The 20171-nt window shown below is 40.1% G+C and overlaps 1 protein-coding gene across 5 annotated transcripts in view; it reads right to left on the bottom strand.

Annotated features, from left to right (window-relative positions):
• nos1apa (nitric oxide synthase 1 (neuronal) adaptor protein a) overlaps nt 1-20171 on the bottom strand; it is a 207120-nt gene that overhangs the window by 69902 nt on the left and 117047 nt on the right. For all 5 annotated transcript variants that reach the window (XM_028588159.1, XM_028588160.1, XM_028588163.1 and 2 more), the window contains 2 exons: nt 16268-16376; nt 522-663 (listed from right to left, as the gene is read on the bottom strand). In XM_028588159.1, coding sequence (XP_028443960.1) covers nt 522-663; nt 16268-16376 — 251 coding nt within the window. The remainder of the gene's footprint in view (nt 1-521; nt 664-16267; nt 16377-20171) is intronic.

Raw genomic sequence — 20171 nt, 5'->3', positions numbered from 1 at the left:
TTAAGGTGTAAAGAGAGTGTGCTATACACAATAAAATACATAACTTCTGGCCTCAGAAATATTTCTTGACCTCCCCCCTCCCCCCCCTCTGAAATGTGCATCAGTGTTAAGTGAACCTCCAGGAATACCAGAACAACTTTGGAAACGGGTGTAACAACAAAATGAAGATACTTTATACCTGTTTTTCATGCTTGCTATTTATCACTGTCTTCACTTTATTACTGACCAATCTTCAAGGAGCTTCTCCAGTACAAGGTTGCGACAGACACTTTTCCCCTTTCAACAACTTTTGATTAAAATTCCTACACGAAACATTCAACCTTCTGATTCTTCTAAAGTATTGACTTAGAAGCGAACGAGCAGTAAGCACAGATCCCAACATCTGATAAAAGAGAAGCAACAAACATGATTTTGAGGGCAGAGCAGCATTGCTGAACATTTACGGACACTACGGGCCACTTAAAGTGGGATGCTGACTATGTAGCAGGTGCACGTTGCTCTTTGCGTATGCGTTTGCGTACCTGTGACAGAGGAGTCGTTGCTGTTCTTTTCGCCGTGGCAGTCCTCCTGTCCGTCTGCGTTCTGCTGCGTGTGCTGCAGACTCAGTTTATGGCAAACCTCGAACGCCTGGCCCACTGTCCGAACAATACGCATGGCCTGACTCTGGGTGGTTGGTGGGGAGAAGAAGACAAAGAAAGAAATGCAGTTGAAAATCCTCAGAACACAACTTGAAGAACTGTTGTGCTTATTTCTAAGTTTAAACATTGCATTCAATATTGCGATTGTGTGTGTTTTTTCCCCTTAATATTTCTAAGTTTGGTTTTTTGGTTTGGTTTTTGTAGGTGGTGCGCTTTTCTTTGCTATCCTGCGACTTCTATTTCTGATTGGATCCTTACTTTGTCCTCAGGTGCAAAGAACTGGACACGTCTGCTTATGTCTTTCCGCCCTGCTCTGAAAAGGCAGGTTAAGTGAAAACAACTTGGGTGACTTAGGTTGTCTGACTTGTCACAGTAGAGAGGTGTTGAGGCAGAAAAAGATTTCATATTGAAGCACTGAGGCCTAGCCTTTAAACACTCATCATCAGCTGAAGTGAAGTCTAAGTGTTCAGTGTGGATCAGTATCAGAACATTACCCCAGGCTTAGTATCAGATGAGAAATATAATTTATTAGGCACATCTGGGTTTCCTATTACATTAATAACTTGAACTGGTTTTGGCAGAGTCTGGGTTGCTGGGCCAAGGCTTCACTCCACAGAAGGTTTTGGTTTTGGGGGTCAGAAAAGCTCCAAACATGTTCACTTTCTCACTGTACTCACAGTGTAATTTATTATTATTTTATTTTTTTTCTATCAAAGCACGCTGCTTCAGCTTCATTTAGTGCTGATGTTGTTTCCATAGAGACAAAGCACTTTGTCAGCAAAATGAATTTATGTCCAGATCTCAAAAAACTTGCTCCATTACCATACCGACCCTTAAGGCTCAATTATACTCCGGACGTGTACATGGACAGCTGTGGACCCCACAGGGGCATAGTAGGTCTGTTTATCCCAGATGTGCCCAAATTCTTTCATATGTAGGGCCAAAATGTATCTGAATTGAAGGCCACGGGCCAAAAATACTGTAACTCTTTGTAGATAAAACTTGCGTATGTAATTTAATAGGGAAGTTTAACAGCACTGTGCTTTACATTAGCCACTACGGTTAGGATTTTGCAGCACTTTCAAAATAAGAGGAGAATAAGCATGAGCATGCCAAATGCCATAGCGGGAAAAAACAATGGGGGCACGGGCCAAACACGGGCCCCTAATTAGGCAGCCTTGGGTTAGCTGCTTCGAGTAGATCGCTACGCTGCCACTTGTAGAGGAGTTTGCGTTTCCTAGGATGGCAAAGGAATGTCCCGCCATACTCTGCCTCTGACTAGCTTACACTGGTTTATCATTATCACTCCTTATGCCTAAACCTAACCAATACAACCAACAAAGGCAAAAAGAACTAGCCAGTCAGAGGAAGAGTAGGGCAAGTCATGCCTTCGCTATCCTAGGAAACGAATTTGCTTAGTTGAGTGGCTACAAAAAATTGTCGGAACGCGTACGTCTGCACAGAGCCCCCACGTATAGGCCCTACCCTCTGATGACGACATTTAGGTCACACAGACCCCGGCGGACCCTCGCACGTGGACAGTATCAATTCGGCTTTAGAGCCACAGCTACTACCAAGGATGACTAAGCTGTCTTTGTGGCCTATACTTTAAAGTGTTTAGTCACCTCACTAAAAGCACACAGCATGTGGTCCTTTCAAAAATGTCAAAACCCTTTCATGGCTGTATGGGGTCCAAATTCATTGAAATCTCACCAAAGGCCATGTTTCTATTATCAAACTTCCAAAACCACTTATGTTTCACTAGATTATTCTCACAATTTAGGAGGGAACAGTAATCAGGAAGGATTTCCTGATGTGATGACGATTATGCCGAAATGCATAACTGGGTGTTTAATTCAGCCAGTTTATGATTATTGAAATAATAATTAGTTTCAGCAATGGCCACGAGCACAATCTTTGAGCTATCACCTGATCTGTGTGGCTACTGTAACAGACAGTAAGAACAATTTCAGACCATCCATGCTGCAATCCGCAGACATGGGGGACTCGAGTCACATGACTTGACTCGAGTCGCAAATTTTAGGACTTGAGACTTGCTTGATGAACATTCATAAAAGACTTGACTTTGACTTGATATTCATGACTTGAGACTTGACTTAGACTTGAGTCAAATTACTTGACTTTCTATTTATTTCTGATATTGAGGAGGAGTTTATGATTTTAGAAAATCCACATACAGAAAATCTGATTAGGTGATCTGATTGGGTGCTGCTGCATGCACGGCCGGGAACCCGCTGATAATATTACCAAGTGACGCGGCAGACCTGCAGTAAACGAGACTGGCTACGGCTAGTAAGTTAACGTCATGGATCCCTCTGCACCGAAAATAGTTTGGCTATAAGGATTACACATCTGACCAGGCAAAGAAGAAACTAACGGCAGTTTGCAAGATCTGGAGTACAAAAATGTCAACCCAAAAAATAACAAGTCTTATAAACTTTATATTATCACTGTTAGTAACCACAGCAGGTGCTACTGAGCTGCCACCATAACAACTAAGGCACATCTTGTAAATGTTTAGAAATACTATCCAGACAGTGTTAAATGAGATGTACTGTAACTGTAAAACATTATGGTGTTCGCCGAAATCGTCAAAGTCTCTCCATCCCCACTATGAGGTGCATGTCCACACACACACACACACACACACACACTATTAGCATCTAATTTGCACACATGCACATGGCACTCAAGCAGACAACTGGAGTCTTCCTTTATCTTTTGGCCTCTTGTTGTACTCACAGTGTGGCAAAATGAAGTGGGGGAAAAAAACAGGGAAGTGAAAGAGGGGTTGAAAAAAGGAAGGTGAAAGTGAGACGAAAAGGAAACTAAAATAAATGACATCTTTATTTATCTACCTCCTGCTATGGCTTACACTTGTTGGCCTAATACCAGTTTTAGGCTGTGTTTTTTTTTTAATCTGTATAAATTTAAACTGTTCAGATGTATGTTGTGGCTTGTTTGCGCCATGTTTTTTGAATATTAAGTAGGAAAAAATGCAAATAAAACTCCAGCAGCTCATAACCACTGTCTTTAGATTGTTTAAAAACGGAAACGTTTGTATGACTTGACTTGTGACTTGCTTGACCAAAGCTATGACTTGATTTGACTTCCTTGATTGTCACAAACAATGACTTGGACTTGCTTGAGACTGGAAGCTTAAGACTTGAGACTTGTTTGTGACTTGCCAACGCGTGACTTACTCCCATCTCTGGCAATCCGTAACCTTACACACATTCAAACTACGGGAAAACGAATTACAGAGCGTCACTGTTGTGTTTCTGAACTGAAGGAAACATTGACATGAGTACCAGATTATGGAGAAAGTCTCCAAAAAACATACATACTTTATACCTAAAGATATGTAAATAAATCAGCCTAAATCACCTTCAGCTGTCAACTTGTGCCCCTTTGACATCGGTCTTCTCTCTTTTCTAATTTCCTGGCAACGCATGTTAATATCCTGAAACAGACAAGACAGGTTGCTCTACCAGCTTTAAGATACGTTAAGAGAATATTGCCTTCAGCAGCAGACTGCTGCTAAAAGAAATGGCAAAATAGGCATCAGCTGAAACAAACAACAAACTATCAGTCAATTTAAAAAAAAAAATACACGAAACGTTTGACCTTTCTTGTGGTATGTGGTCAGAGACGCCAACATGCAAATATACGGTCCATACATCATTATTGAAAGAACCCTTTTGTCCTTTACTTTGCTGTTCTGTTCTCTTCTTCGCCATCTCCTACATCCATTAAGCGCACCCCCCCCCCCCTCCTTCTTCTTGTTTATGTCTTTTTACCCCATGCTGGTGCTCAGCATGACAGCAAACACATGTGTTTTCCAACAGGGAAATGATGACAGACGCTGGTGTTACTGTACACAGTGAGCACACCAAAGGCTCAGGCTCCCCTGACTCGCTGATTGGGGAACGCACAATCAAACTCAATGCTGTACACAGAGTGGCTTTCTTTCTTCCCCTCAGCCCCCTGACTCTTTATCTTAATTAGTCCCTTAAAAAGGTTAGACTGCCAGAAGCCCAAAATGTAACTTTTCAATAAACCCAAAGCAGATAACCTAACATCTGTCACAGAGCCTCAAAGATTAACCGATGAATCCGACAATACAGTAAATCTAAGAAACTCTCTGAATCCACCTTCTTAAATGTGAGTATTTTGGTTTGGTGGTATGGTTTATTTACTCCTTTATGACATTAAACTGAATACCTTTGAGTTGTGGACAAAACAAGACATTTAAGGACATCGTCTTGGGCTTTGGGAAACACTGATTGGCATTTTTCCCTGTTTTGTGACATTTTATAGACCAGACAACTACTCGATTAATGGAGAAACTAATCGATGGATTGATCGACAATTAAAATAATTGTTATTTGCAGCCCTGCTCTGTCAAGTCGAATAAATGTACTGACTTATAACAACCTGTTCAGAAGCAAAGCGGGTGCGCCAGCCCGCGTGCTAAGCAATTGTTTCGGCGATCAGATTCGGGAATCAGATTCGGCGATCAGATTCGGGGATCAGTTTCGGTGTCTCTTCTTTCTTTTTTTTCCGTGAGCCGCGAGCATATGTGTCAAGCTAGGTAGGCAATCAAACACAGCAAAGCCACAGCGGTGTGTTCTTGGCTTAAGCAGCAGCAGAGAGTCTGTGGATGAGAGGGCACGACAGAGGTCAGGGACATAACTTCGTAGCATATAAACTATGAAGTCAAGTGTGAGACTATATTCATATTACCAGGATCTTAAAAATCTATCCTGAAAGAAACTCACAGCCAGTGCAGGGATTTAAAGACAGCAGTGATGTGATTAAGCAGTGAGGTGAGCTTAGTTCTTTGTTCCAGTTACATTCTGCCAGCAGTAGACTTTTTGAGGACACTGGAGACTAATGCATTATAGTAGTTAAGCCTAATTGCAATAAAAGTGTGCACATGCTGTTTCACCGCGAGAAAGAAAAGCTTTGACTTTAGCAATGGTCCTGACAGAGGGCTGCTTTGCTTACGTTGACTATAGTGCTGTCAAACGATTCAAATATTTAATCGCGGTTAATCGCATCAATGTCATATATAACTCGCAATTAATTGCACATTTTTATCTATTCTATATGTCCCTCGATTTCTTTTTGTCCCATTATTTTTTCTCATTTTAATGCCCTTATCAACATAGAAAAGTGGATCGGCTTGCTTTTTGCTTTTGTCGCCTGGCTTTGACGAGGGGGCGGAGAATTGGCATCAGCTGTGTGCTTGGCCATCAAGTGGTATTTCAGACTGGACGTGCTGCCATGATAGCTCAGTTCACAACGACCAAACACACAGATCAATTTGGTCTTGTCAATGGAACCATATGGCAACTTTTTAAAAGTAAACATTCAGAATCTTACTGGCATCCATTTCGGCGTCTCGCCCTCGCCATCCACTCAAAACTAGCCTACTACTCTTTGGCCGGCTCGCGAGCCCCAACAAGTGTGTGCGGCGTGCCTGTTGTTTTGTTTCCGGTCTAGCTAGATCCAGTGTGGTGGTGTAGTTTACGTTACTATGTGAAAAAAAACTACAAAGTTAGGCCAAAAAGAACGTTAATCTCGCGATAAAAAAATTGACGCTGTTAAAATGGGTTTGTGTTAACGCCGTTAATAACGCGTTTAACTGACAGCACTAGTTGGTTACATTCTTTATGCGACTGAAAAACTAGATCAGAGTCCATCATAATAAAATCTCTTGCTCTGTGATAAAACCTGTTCAAACACTGAAAAATGTTTACACTCTTCCGACACTTTCCAACTCCTGAGGCTATGAGAGTAACTACTGTCCTCTCGCAGCAAAAGCAGAAATAGCAGGACTTTCTTTTGCTGTCACAAACACGCCCCACACCAACACAGCTCCTTGTGTTTTTCTTACTGGTAGGGCTGTTTCTGGACTGAATATCTACTTCTGAAGAAGGCTGGGCATTCAATAAAGCATGCAACTTTGACATGTGGTTGATGGCCCATCTTGCACCAACAGCCAACACTGCTATCTTTTAACCAAGCCGGCATCCTAACCCTAACCACAATATTCCTTTAACAGTGACCAAATGGGTTTATCTGCCCTCTTCTTTACCATAGAGGTGGTAGATCACAAAACACTCATTAAGAGTTATTTGTTAAAGATACTGAGAAAGGCCCTGTTTGGTGGCTTTGTACAGGACTGGTTGGCAACTGTACGTCTTCAGTGTTATCTAGACATTGTTGAATGGACAGTCCCTTCTAATCATTCTCAGTTTACTTACTTTATATCAGGACGGGTGTCCTGTATCTAGACATTTTATGCCGAGAGCCAATTCTCCAACGGATTTCCAATTTTGGCAGCTGACAAGACCACTAAGAGATTTGTCACTCAAATGCAAAAACCTGTATATCCTGATGTAAAGACATGGACTAGTTCCTAAGTTGGACATCTGTCACCATCTCTGTCTAGCTCTCTATCGCTCTGCCCATCACTTTTCCTCTCTGTCAATTCAACTAAGCAAATGTACCCTCTCTGTATCTCGGTCTGTCTTATCTCTCTCTTCTCTATACATCAAGCTGCCAGTGAGCTGGATCCCTGCAGCAGAAGAGTTGCTCTTAGCAGCTATAGAATAGGGCCCAGTCAAATCAGTGATGCATTATTTATCCCAGGTTACCCACAAAGGCTCAGCGGTGGTTTCGCAGTCCTCCTGAAAGTCTCGGCACAAGCAAAGATAAGGGACAAAAGGGAATATAATGCAATCTTAGAAAGAAGCAGGGTAAACAATGAGAGGATGGTAGGGGAGTTACTTCTAATTAAAGCCTTGCCTACGTCTTTCTCCTCTGTTGATTACCTCAGTCAGTCATTCTCTCTTCTTCTTAACCACAATCCCTCAGAAACATACCCATCCATCATCTCCCCATCTACTGGACAGACAGCAGAGCTCTCTTTCTCGAACAGACACAAGGACCGATACAGAAAATCTTTTCTGCCCAAAGACAACACCTCGCCTCTGTCCTACTGACAACTATCAGAGCTACCATCTCTGTAGTTTCTGCCTCAACCACTCCGCTCTGTTCTGCACCTTCAATAACCTTGCACATGGTGATTTTGCACATATCTATTCTCCCAATCTACCTCCCTAATTGTCTAATGTACATAGTATATGTTATTCTCTATTTATATATTAGTACAAGCAGTTTAGTGTATTCATAGTGTATTATAGTCTTATAGTCTATTATTATATATATATATATATATATATATATATATATATATATATATATATATATATATATATATATATCTTATAGAGTATGCTAAGGTTTTTCTTGTATTCTGTATTGAGCTGTTTTAATTTATATTATGTGTGGTGTTTATTTTAATGTAATATATATTTTTCTGTGGAATGCCTGGATTAGCTGCTGCCGTAACAAAAGAATACCAATTCCATCCATCCATCCATCCATCCATCCATCCATCCATCCATCCATCCATCCAAATACACATGAGGTATTTGTAGTGTAGAAAAGAAGAGATTACAGAAAGAACTACCTCTGATTTATTCTGCTTCCTCTCATTAACTGCCTTACCGGGACTTCCTGATCACCAACTACTCTAATGATTGGGCCACGGCCGGACCTTTGATTTTGATTGCTTCAAGGAAATTAGTGGGAGAGCTGGGAGGAATAACAAAGTGTGTGAGAGCACTGCAGACGGACATTATCAGACCAAAAAAGTACTAATCGATGACCAGGTTTGGGAGAGCATGCTTGAGTGTGAGAGCATGAAGTAAGTGGAGTGTGATGAAATGAAGTCATGATGCCTCAGTGACTCTTCAGGATCATTAGCTCGCTTTCTAGGCTGTGCACATCGTACAGACACACACATTCATACACTACAACGCCATGCTAGAGATAGATATCAAACCTAAATGCGTTTTACTACAGACTGATATGTGTCCGTAGCGATGAGTTTCAAAAACTGTCAAGTATCAAATATAGGTATTAAATGGTTGAGCCGATTCTTAGACTTCTTTACTTCAGAACATCTAAACATTGCAAATGTTTCACTTGTTAAAGTTCGTCTGGCTAGTTTAGGTAAGTTTGGTATATTTTGTTAAAAAGGGTTTACAGAGAAATAAATACATCATCCATATAGCAGAACTACATAAGCTCAGTGAACATAGTCAACATAGTTATATGTGTCAGCTGTTACAAGTTGATATCAGGCTGTCAACAGAGACTCAAGTCTGCAGTTTAGTTCTATACTACACAGAATCTGTTGAATAATTACCAATTAAAAGTTACATTTCCATTTTTTTCTTTGAATTTTCTTTCATCTTTCCTGGATTCCTTTGAATTACATTTTGTTGCCAATATCATTTAATTAATTTCCTCTCCTAACAGCCAAACCACGGTCGAAAGGAGGGTAGTGATGAAAAGTTGGCAGAGGTGCATTGATCCATTCAGGTTAAGAAAATACATTTTGGTGATTAGTGTTGAAATTGATGTAAAATAAATCAAGTGGGAACTAAATAAACCTCAGCGAAATTTCCGATTCCTTGCACCTTTTAAAACCATACAGCAGCAATGCTAAATGACCCATAGGTGTGAATGTCAGCATAAATGTACTGTATAGCCCCTTTTACAAATGCACTGGAAACCTGAAATTATTTAGACATTATTTAGACACAGAGCTGTATGTAATAACGCAAATGTCCAAATCAGTTTGATCGGACATCCAATGGACTTTACCCTACCAGCTCTCTACTGCAAAGGTCATTGTCCGGAGAATTCACAGCGAGCGAGAAGGCGTGTTGATGACGTTTCTATCAGCTCGCACTAAACCGGAAGAAAACAAACTGTGTTATCAACTATTGCTATTATAGAAAGGGTTCAGGTGGAGCTGCACAGACAACTGAGCCGGTCAGCAGGTTACGTTTGTGTCCCAGTTCAGAGGCTGGATTAAGGGCGCAGCCTACAAAAGGTGTGTCCTGCAGTGGCCCAATGTTTATGAAACCACAGCTTACAGTATGAGCTGTAAATAGAGACACAGCAAGAGAAACACTGGGGGTTAAGACAATCAGGGAGTGTGTGAGACAGAGCTTGTACTTGTTTAAAAATCTAAACTGTAGCTGTATATGACCAATAAAAACAGGGCCGCTACTGACTTCAGCCTGTGTTTACATCTCAGCACTGACTCACGATCAATATATCACACCGCTGATATGGAGTACCTGGGAAGAAGCAATCTGAAGCAAACACACAAACACGCCTGCACTATAGATGCAATGACTTGTTCCACTGTGGGATATTTTTGTCTCTGCAGTAAAAGTACGGCAGCCTTGACACAGAGGTAAAAATAAAAAAAAATTTGATTGAAAGAGGAGTAAGAGAGAGAGAGTGAGACAAAAAAAGTTCTAGACAAAAGGATCATTTCGTTGAGATATGGATATTCAATAACAATTGCTGAAAGGCTATTAAATCCAATTATCTTAACCAAGCTGTGTCGAGAATGATGCAAGTCCTTTTCACTGATGTCTGGAAATAGCCATATGTCTTTTTACATTTTATATCAGCACTCCTCAATGTCAATGATAAAACAATTGATCCTCTCATCATCTTTCTTGAGCTGTATCCAGCCCAACTATAATAATTAATACATTGTCTATGCCAAGATATTAATTCACCACACTTACTGTACTTAAAACATGATTTTCGACCACCAAATACTACTTGAAACTGGCTTTATTCATGCAGCAGCTCACACAGTACTTTCCAATGTAATGACCTAGGAATGAATTTCATTATTTGGGCTTTGCAATCATCCTCGAAGGCAGAAGTTTCAACTTGTCATCTGCGCCCAAGGCTGTAGAAGCCATTAGCCAATACTGAACGACAGCATACGGTTTGAGAGAGAACTCAATTATCACTTGACACCGTAACCACAACTCTCTCTCCATCTCATCAACCAGCTGTGGACAACAGATGAGTCTTTATCCATCATAACCATCAGACAAAAAAAATAAAAAAATAAATAAGGACCAAAAACGGATTTTTTATTTGTTGTTTTTAGGATTTTAATCCCGTGGGTGTAAAGTGCTTACTGGAAATGGGAATCACGCGGCCAATCAGTATAATTATAACAATAACAAAAATCAAAAGCACAGCTGCCAGCTGCAAGGTTTCCATTTAGCAGCAGTGATGGGATGTGTTGTGCTGTAGTCCATTATCAGGTTTAAAAGGCTGTAACCAGGTCGGTCTCTCTACATGCTTGGCTTGTTAGGTGTTACTGCCTCATTGGTGATGATATGGGATAAAGATTGGACAGATCGTGTAATTATACAGTCACATGATATGTTCTAGAGCTGGGCTGGCTTTACTGTCCAAAGCACTCCTACTCCAAGTCTCTAAATTTAACCCGAGGGTGGACAAAACCTTAAGGAGACTCATGACATTCTACCCTCTGGATTTTTATATTTCTTGTGTACAAATGGGAACTGTGACTGGATTGTGTGTGTGTGTGTGTGTGTGTGTGTCTACACACCACACAACCGGCAGTCTCAATGCTAACATACTGATGTTTAGCAGATATAGTGTTTACCATGATTGCCACCTTAGTTTAGTAGAGCTGAGGATGACTGGAATGACATAAATTATATTGCAGATTTTTTGGTCATAAGCCAAAGTATTAGGCACAAAACCACAAATGCCAACCTAATAATGTTGCCAGAGGAAAGGTCGTTGGATCACAGACCAACACTGCCATCTCTGAAACTCTGACCCTTCCCCGACCCTTCTTTCTGCCTGTTATTTCTCACATAAAACTGTCTCTTCCAATCAGACAAACCACGCTAAAATGCAATCATTTCAGAGGGTTATACACAAACACAATCGTGCACACAAACACGCACTGACCTCTCAGCCCAGGCAGCATTCAGTATTCTGATGAACACTCCCCGGTCTCGGCTCTATCACTATCAATTCAATTCTACATAATAAAAGGCCAGGTCAATCATTAGCCTCCTTTAAACTGTCAATCAGAGGAAGAAGGGGGAAGAGTGAGAGAGTATGACTTAGAATGGGAAGAGAGACATAGCCTGTCTCAGTGTTAGCATTGATGGGCCACTAAAGCCTTTTTATGACACGGTGATCTAAAGCGCAGCCATACTTTCACTACTGGTAGTTAAGAGGGAAATAAAGTCTGCTTAATCTTCTACCTCATCTTACACTTTCCAGCATTCCACACGTCGAAACTCACACACACACAAAACCACTCACTGCTATGATGACATTTGTAATGCATGTTTATGTTTTTTCATATACTTTACCTTTCAAAAGTTTGGAATCGCCTGCAACAAAAGCTTGATTGGGTAGGAAGACGTCTCAGATCGATCTATATGCCTAAATGCTCTATGATGCTTTTAGGTTGGGAAAAGTCCTCTTTACTAAATGTGTTATTTTGTTTTGTACATAGAGAACAAAACGCTTTACAATGGTTCAACCAGACTGATAACTGAAAGGGCAGAAAGAGTCAGCAGTCGCTGGTAAAATAAACAGGAAGCTTAGCATCAAAATATGTGCAATTAGGAACAGGCTCCTGTTTCAGTGTCAAGTGCACAACAACGCCGTCTATATAGCAAGCTGGAATTAACAGGCAACGTGTCGCTTTGGCAAAGCTATTCTTCAAATTTCACAATAGAAACAGAAGGTTAGTCTAGGGTTAGCACTGTTAATATCAGCTGAACATGCTTTGGACTGACGAATCACAGTTTAAACCTCTTCAATCTAACCATAGAGTAGACTGCAGAGCGCCCAAAGAAGAACAGGTTCCCAGAGTATTTAGAGCCCGGGTGCACTGTTGTGGTTTAACAATGATCAGACAGAATTAGTCTCCACAAACTGTCAACCAAAAGCCTACGTAAAATAAAGAGAATATTCTGGCCCAACACCATTTCCTACCAACTTCTACTCAGCCAGTGTAAACATGACAACATGGCTACCATCATTATTGGTCATGTAATAGGTAGAGAGCAAGAAAACCTCACGCAAACTGCCCTTCACTGGACCCCAGGTGGCAAACGGATAAGAGGCCGACCCAAGAATGTCTGGCGCAGGACGGTGGAGGGAGAGCTGGAGACCCTACATCACACCTGGGGCTCTATAAAGACACTGGCCCAAAACAGACAAGAGTGGAAATCCTTTGTTGCTGCCCTACAAGCCAACAGGCATAATGGGCAGTACGTAAGCAGTAAGTCGACAGAACTAGTATTCTCCCCTCTCATGCAACACTGTTTGTTTATTTGTTTATTTAAAAGGATCCCCATTAGCCGCCGCCGAGACGACAGCTAGTCTTCCTGGGGTCCAAACAATACATACAAAACGTATATGTGAGTAATTACAATCACAATTACTCACAAAAATATCATATATTAATACACATAAAAAATTACAATACAAAAAGTACTGATTAGAATAATAGTAAAATAATACAAAACAACATAGCACGTTATACAACAACTCTCAGCCAATCCAGACAATATTATGATGTTGAAAACAAATATAGTCTTAGTCTTTTTTTAAAACCAGTTTTTCCCTTGATATCCCGAACCCCAACTGGAAGATTGTTCCAAAACACAATTGACCTATAAAACACGGTCCTCTTCATAGAGTCAGATTTAGGTAGGGGTAAAGAAATCTGTCGACTATTCGCCCCTCTTGTGTAATGTGAGTGCATATCTGAATAGTAAATTATATTGTCATAAAGAAATTTTGGAATCCGAGTGTTAATAATTCTATGAAAATATCCTAACATATTAGCAGATAGTCTGTGCTTGACCACCAGCCAAGCAAGACATTCATGCATTTCTGCAACACTAGTTCTCAAAGAACAACCAAGGACCAGTCTAGCAGCCTTATTTTGAGCCACTTGTAATTTTTTTAAATGACTGCATGATGCAGCAGACCATACAACAGAACAATAATCCAAATGACACAAAACCAATGTACAAACAACACGACTAAACAACCGTGAATTTAAAAATTGTGCACATTTACGCATTACTGCAACAGCTCTGCCCATTTTAGCAACAACTTTGCTGATGTGATCAGACCATGACAATGTAGAATCGAGCCAAAGTCCAAGAAGCTTCACCTTTTTCACTTGCTGAACACTGTGTGGACATGGACTAAATTGACGTTTTAATCATTGTATTCTTCTTCTTTAAACCTATTTCCAAATGCAGCCAAAACTATTTCAAATGTAAAAAATGTATTTGGTTGAGAGTTCAGAGATGTCAGACAACTCTATTGTTATTAATAATAATGTATTATTTACATGTGTCTGAATTATACTGTTAAAATAGCCATCATTAAAGAAAAGTAAAAACAAATCAGTATAACAATAACAAATGATTCCAAACTTTTGAACATTAGATGTTTTTATAAAGCTTTATACAGCCACATTCTTTGTCCGTTAACCTTTTTTCCCGCAATCACCACAACCCCACACCGAGAAAATATCTCCACCCAAAAAATAATCTCTTGAAAAAATAACAAGTCTTATAAACTTTATATTATCACTGTTAGTAACCATAGCAGGTGCTACTGAGCTGCCACCATAAAAACTAAGGCACATCTTGTAAATGTTTAGAAATACTATTCAGACAGTGTTAAATGAGATGTACTGTAACTGTAAAACATTATGGTGTTCGCTGAAATCTTCAAAGTCTCTACCTCCCCACTATGCTACACACACACACACACACACACACACACACACACACACACACACACTCTTTCTGATTGGAAGACAAAATGGAAAGTGACGCATACCAACATTCTCTGGGGCAACTAGGGGCCATTAAGCTGGAAACCTGTGTCTGGAGTGTGTGTGTGTGTGTGTGTGTGTGTGTGTGTGTGTGTGTGTGTGTGTGTGTGTGTCTCTGTAAGAGATAATGAGGCACTGTGTGCTTCACCCGGCTAACCCTTCGACTTAACCATCAAGTCCTGCAATATTTTGGAAGCTACAGTGGAAACTGGGAGCACATTTTCTAACTTTGTCACATTGCTGTACTCTTATTTTGACTTTCTCTGCTCAGCTGAGCCCTGCAGCACCACATCCACCCCAGATGGGTTTCTGACCTGTTCCTCAAACCTTAAACAATGACAAGCCCATGGTGCCAGGAGGAATTATTGCTGCTCGACACCCGGGTGTTTCTTTATTGGAGGTTGTCAGGAAGTGGCTCAGACAGTGACTTGATTTAAGAGAGCAGGAGGAACAGCTGTAAACAATACACGACTAACAGCCTGTGAAAACATTGGAAATGACACACTTAGTGGCTGGCTTTTTCCATCTTCCTATTATACTGCTGAGAAGTTTGATGAGTTGGTTATTGCAACTCATGCGAAAACACAAATCCCTTCACTAATGCAATATGAAATAAAAACAAACAAAACGCAAACGTCAAGTTTCTTCACACACATCCATCACTTTGTTCCCTCATCTTCTGCGCATCAGTAAATTTGTTAAATCTAATTAATTTAAGAAAGCTATAATAAATCTAGGGAGCATAATGTTTTCTTTTTATTTTCTATAATATGTAGTCTAACCTTTGTTAGGTCGACGAATAACGAACAGCATGATGTACTAATTCAATAACCTTCTTGACCACAAGAGCAGTGTGAAAATCTCTGAAAAACTGGATGTCTTTTTCCTAATATGTTTGAAATTAGTTTTAAATTCAAAATGAATTATCCAACGTACAATACAACGTGAGACATAACTACTAGTACTAACTACTAAATATGTATTTTAAAAGCTATACATACCGCCACATTACAAAAACAATTTAAAAACATAACCTACGGTATATACATAAAACTTAATTTCGAGGCGCCTGGATAGCTCACCTGGTTGAGCGTGCGCCCCATGTACTAAGGCTCAGTTCTTACCGCAGCGGCCCAGGGTTCGATTCTGACCTGCAGCCATTTGTTGCATGTCATTCAACTTTCCTTTCAAAATAAAGGACCCCCCAAAAAAAAAATTCCCCCACCAAAATAATTAATTTCAACATCGTAACGTTAGTGTTCTCCCCCTCTCGTATTTTCGCTCGTATTTTGGTCATAAACGACCGAATTGTCCGATGATATTGGCGTTGGCTCTTACAGACAGAAATCTCTCGTTGTCTCTGCAGTTAAAGATTTACATTACTGTATTTGTTCCGTTTCCTTCTTCGCCCTCATTTATTGTTTACTTCCGGTTTCTTCTCTGTCTCATCATATTCAAATTTACCTTTTCATATTCAAATGTCTGTTTCTTTTTACTATTTGGATATGTATCCGAATTTAGAATATTTGTTGACAGCCCTACTTTGGACCGGAGAGCATATGTGAAAACCCTACAGTCTGATACTGTATGTTGGTAACTGAGCTACTGCATTGGGGCAGGTTGACGTTAAATGCCTTGCTCAAGGACACCTCAACAACCTCAGGGTCAGGCCAAACCAGATTTCGAACTTGAACTCAGAGTGAGCTCTTTGTCTCCATTCAGGCTCTGCTTCTATTTAACATTTGAGAGGTATTTAAAGCTTTAAAACAGACTTGCTGTCTTTTCTTACCTTCTTCTTGGACTTGAAGACATTGCAGCGGAACACATTACTCTGTCCGTCTCTGGCGATGTAGCTGAAAATCTTCAGATCCTGGGAGTCATGAGACACATAGAATATCCTGAAAGACAGAATACAATAGGTCAGAAATAGAATCGGAGCCTGGCAGCGTTTCTAAATGTATCTTAAGAGGCAAAATAGGCACTCAGCCTATTTCTCTGAGGTCTTTATGTGACAAAAAATAAACACTGTTTTAAGTTTGTTTTAATCCGAACGCATGAGACCAAATTATTGCTCTCAGGCTCAAAAAGGGGAAAATAAAGTTGTGATTAGATCGGGGGGAGTGCTATTTAGACAAAATTAACTGGTACGTAAGTACACGCTTTGTTTACTATAGGGCTTTGAGAGAGGAAGTTCAGTGAGACACATTGAAAATAAACTTTAATTTATGGTTTTTAAAAAAAGACCTCAAGTGACAACAGTGACACATTCCAGTGTGAAGAGGAGACAGAGGAGGTAATACTATCACATCACAACATATCCTGTGTATAAGCAGATGCAGGGGGAACTACGTTTGAGACAATAATAGAGTTCTCTTGGTAGGAAGAGACTGTGTGCAGCCAACAGAGAAAACATATATACTTACAAGATCCTGCTGAGCAGGTAAATAGGATGAAATGAGTGTGGGGGCAGAAGGAGAGCAAAAGACATACTACACAATAACCTGAAGGAGGAAGGATAAGACTAAGAAGAAACTAAGAAGCTGGAAAATGTCGTGTTGAGTTTGAAATAAAACAGAGGGCGATTTTTGTTTCATTACACAAAAAAACATCATGAACTAATGTATGAACACAGACTATTAGAATTCTCTTCAATAATCTAATGAAGACAGTGTATGGAATCTATTTTCTATAAAACCTCAATGACTTTTATATCTGGTTATTTGTGAATACATTATTAATTATTATTAGCGTCAGTCCTATCTGGGCCATGTTAACTGGCAATACTAATATATATATATATATATATATATATATATATATATATATATATATATATATATATATATATATATATATATATATATAGACACACTATACTTTTTATATATATATATATATATATATATATTTATTTATTTATTAACAGGAGAAAGTAAAATGCTGTTTTCCAAAAGCATATTTCTTCTTCTTCTTCACACCCAGGGGTTCTGACTTTTTCAACATATAAACAATCCTTCCCTAACTAAGTGCTTTGAGTTGCCTCAACATAACCATAAAAAAACATTAAACCATGATTCAAATACCAGGAGTGGATATTGTTAGACAATCGTTAAACATTCTGGACTTTGTTGCAGATGTTCAAATGTTTCATCATCTAGTAGGCAAAAACAAATCTGGGTGACATTATGTTCCTGATGCAAATTAGTTATTATTGTTGGAGACAGGGTTGAAAATGTGTCATCTCAGAATATACAGTAAGATCATTAAGACATTCCTCGCCCTGTAAATAGCCTTAAATAACCTAGTTTCTCTTCTGTTCTTTGCTATCCTCACATCTAATGACCCCAGCATAATTCCAAAGGGGTTTCTGAGTGTTTCCGAGAAGTGTTTGTACAATTCTAACACATGCTTGAATAGTAATTACTATAAGTAAGTAATAACTTACAGCATACTGTTCTGCTTTGCTAATGCAAATTTTCCACCATCCCACTGTGAGACTTAACATTCAAGATGAGCTGACGATCACGACACTCAACACGTATCCCATGTCCTGTATAATCAAGTTATAATTATAAAACTACACTTGCAGACTACATCACAGTGTGACTTTGCAATGAAAGAAAATCTTCATCAGAGCACTACTAAGTAGAGCTGTCAATCTTCCTCTACAATATCATTCAAATTGCATTTGTTATTTTTTTTGAATATTCAAATTATATTCAAATATTTAATGCTCAAATGCAGCTGGTTATTAAAATGTACTACACTACTCATGCTTATGCATCGTCAATGCGACTATCAGCATGTGGTTGTTGTTACAAGTTCTGTCCACTAGACGGAGTACCAACATCAGCCTGGCCTTGAAGGGGCCCTACGTCATGGCGCATTCAACCCGCTCTCACGCCAGTTCGTGAAATGGTCACATTATTTTGATTTATTGAAGTGATTTATTTATCTAATTTATTTTATGTATAGGTCACATTACATGTCATTTAGCTGACGCTTTTATCCAAAGCGACTTACACTTGCTATATATGTCAGAGGTCGCACGCCTCTGGAGCAACTAGGGGTTAAGTGTCTTGCTCAGGGACACATTGGTGGATGTATTGCAGTGGGCATTGAACCCGGATCTCCCACACCAAAGGCACGTGTCATATCCACTGCGCCATCACCACCATGTATGATTGGTTAACTTTACTGATTTTCTTGTTTATTTCGTGTGTACAGGACGCTATTTTCGAACGTGACCATTTCACGAACTGCCAGGGCACTGGCCTGCTCTGGGGGACGCAACAACGGGGAAATGAAACGCCACAACGGGGAAATGAAATGCAACACACCGGCGACAACAACGGGACGGGCCGCCACGCGCGATACGCGATCCCGGGCGCAGGGACACGATCCGCGGTCTCTGTGGAAGGCAACAACGGGGAAATGAGACGCCACACGCTGGCCACAACAATGGGATGGTTGTGGTTAGGAAAAGAAGAACCGGGAAAGAAACGTCACACGCAGGAGACGCCGACAACAAAGGGACGGTTGTGGTTAGGACGAGAATAACGTGGAAAGGAACTGCAACACGCGGAGCGCGATCCCCGGTCTCCGGGGTGAAAGTCCTGTGTTGTTTGACCCAGCCACCACGCCAACCAACCTCCCTGCGCGGATTTTCGCCTTCTCAATACTACTCGCTACCGTAATCATTCTGTGATCACGAAATATGCTTCCCGTTGAATTACATTACTTTAAAATTTGTGCTCACCACACGAAAATAACGACATGAACGTGTCCTGTACACGAATCAATAGATTCAATAACGTGACCATTTCACAAACTGCCATGAGACTGGGCTGGGCGCATTGCATTTCTTACACACCACTTTTACATTTATTTTCCACCACGAGCAAACAGCGACAAACACAAATCAACAGAGAACTCTGTAATGAAACATTGTCCAACAAGTGTATTGAAGCGGTTCTGTTGTAAAGGCTAACGGTGCTTGGTTAGCACAATGACATCATGTTATGGCCGAAACAATTCGTCATAAACAAAGTAAAAATAGTGTTAGCCACGATGCTAACGGCATTGCTAAGCCAAACGGTGTTGTTACTACTATTTTAGTGATAAATAAGCAACCTGTTTCTAACAGATTGTCAAGTTACTGAGAATACAGCTATTAGAAGGTAATATATGATATATCAATATCAAAGCTAACGCTGACAGCTGTAGGGCAGCTAACATTAACATTAGCTGTGTCCATGAAACTCCCGGCTAAGCTAACGTTACTATAACACGCAGTTAGGAAACAAGAACGAGCTAACTAATGATACCGTAAGCATTTTGGCTCGGTGGATGTCTATTTTAAAGTTAAATGTTAAAATTATTTCCCATCCTTCTTCCGAATTCAAGCCGCAGCCGGTTACTCCCCCCTGTACGAACGTTACTCAGTACGCAACGTTAGCTCCGTGATGTTAAGACCTCACAATGCCTTGTGTTTCTCACTCCTGCTAACTCATTGTTCATCAGACATGACATGCCAAAAGCATTTCGTTTTCAAATACGGACAGGCCAAGGCGAGAAGACGGAGGTTAGCTAGCTACCGTTAGCCAACATATATATTTTTTTTTAAATCACATAGTATTTTCAGCATTTGAATAGAATTGTTTTTTTTACTATTTGAATTACATTTGAGTTTC

The sequence above is a fragment of the Perca flavescens genome, chromosome 9 (genome assembly GCF_004354835.1).
Source record: "Perca flavescens isolate YP-PL-M2 chromosome 9, PFLA_1.0, whole genome shotgun sequence".
NCBI lineage: Eukaryota > Metazoa > Chordata > Actinopteri > Perciformes > Percidae > Perca > Perca flavescens.
This window is presented reverse-complemented; position numbering and strand designations above follow the sequence as displayed.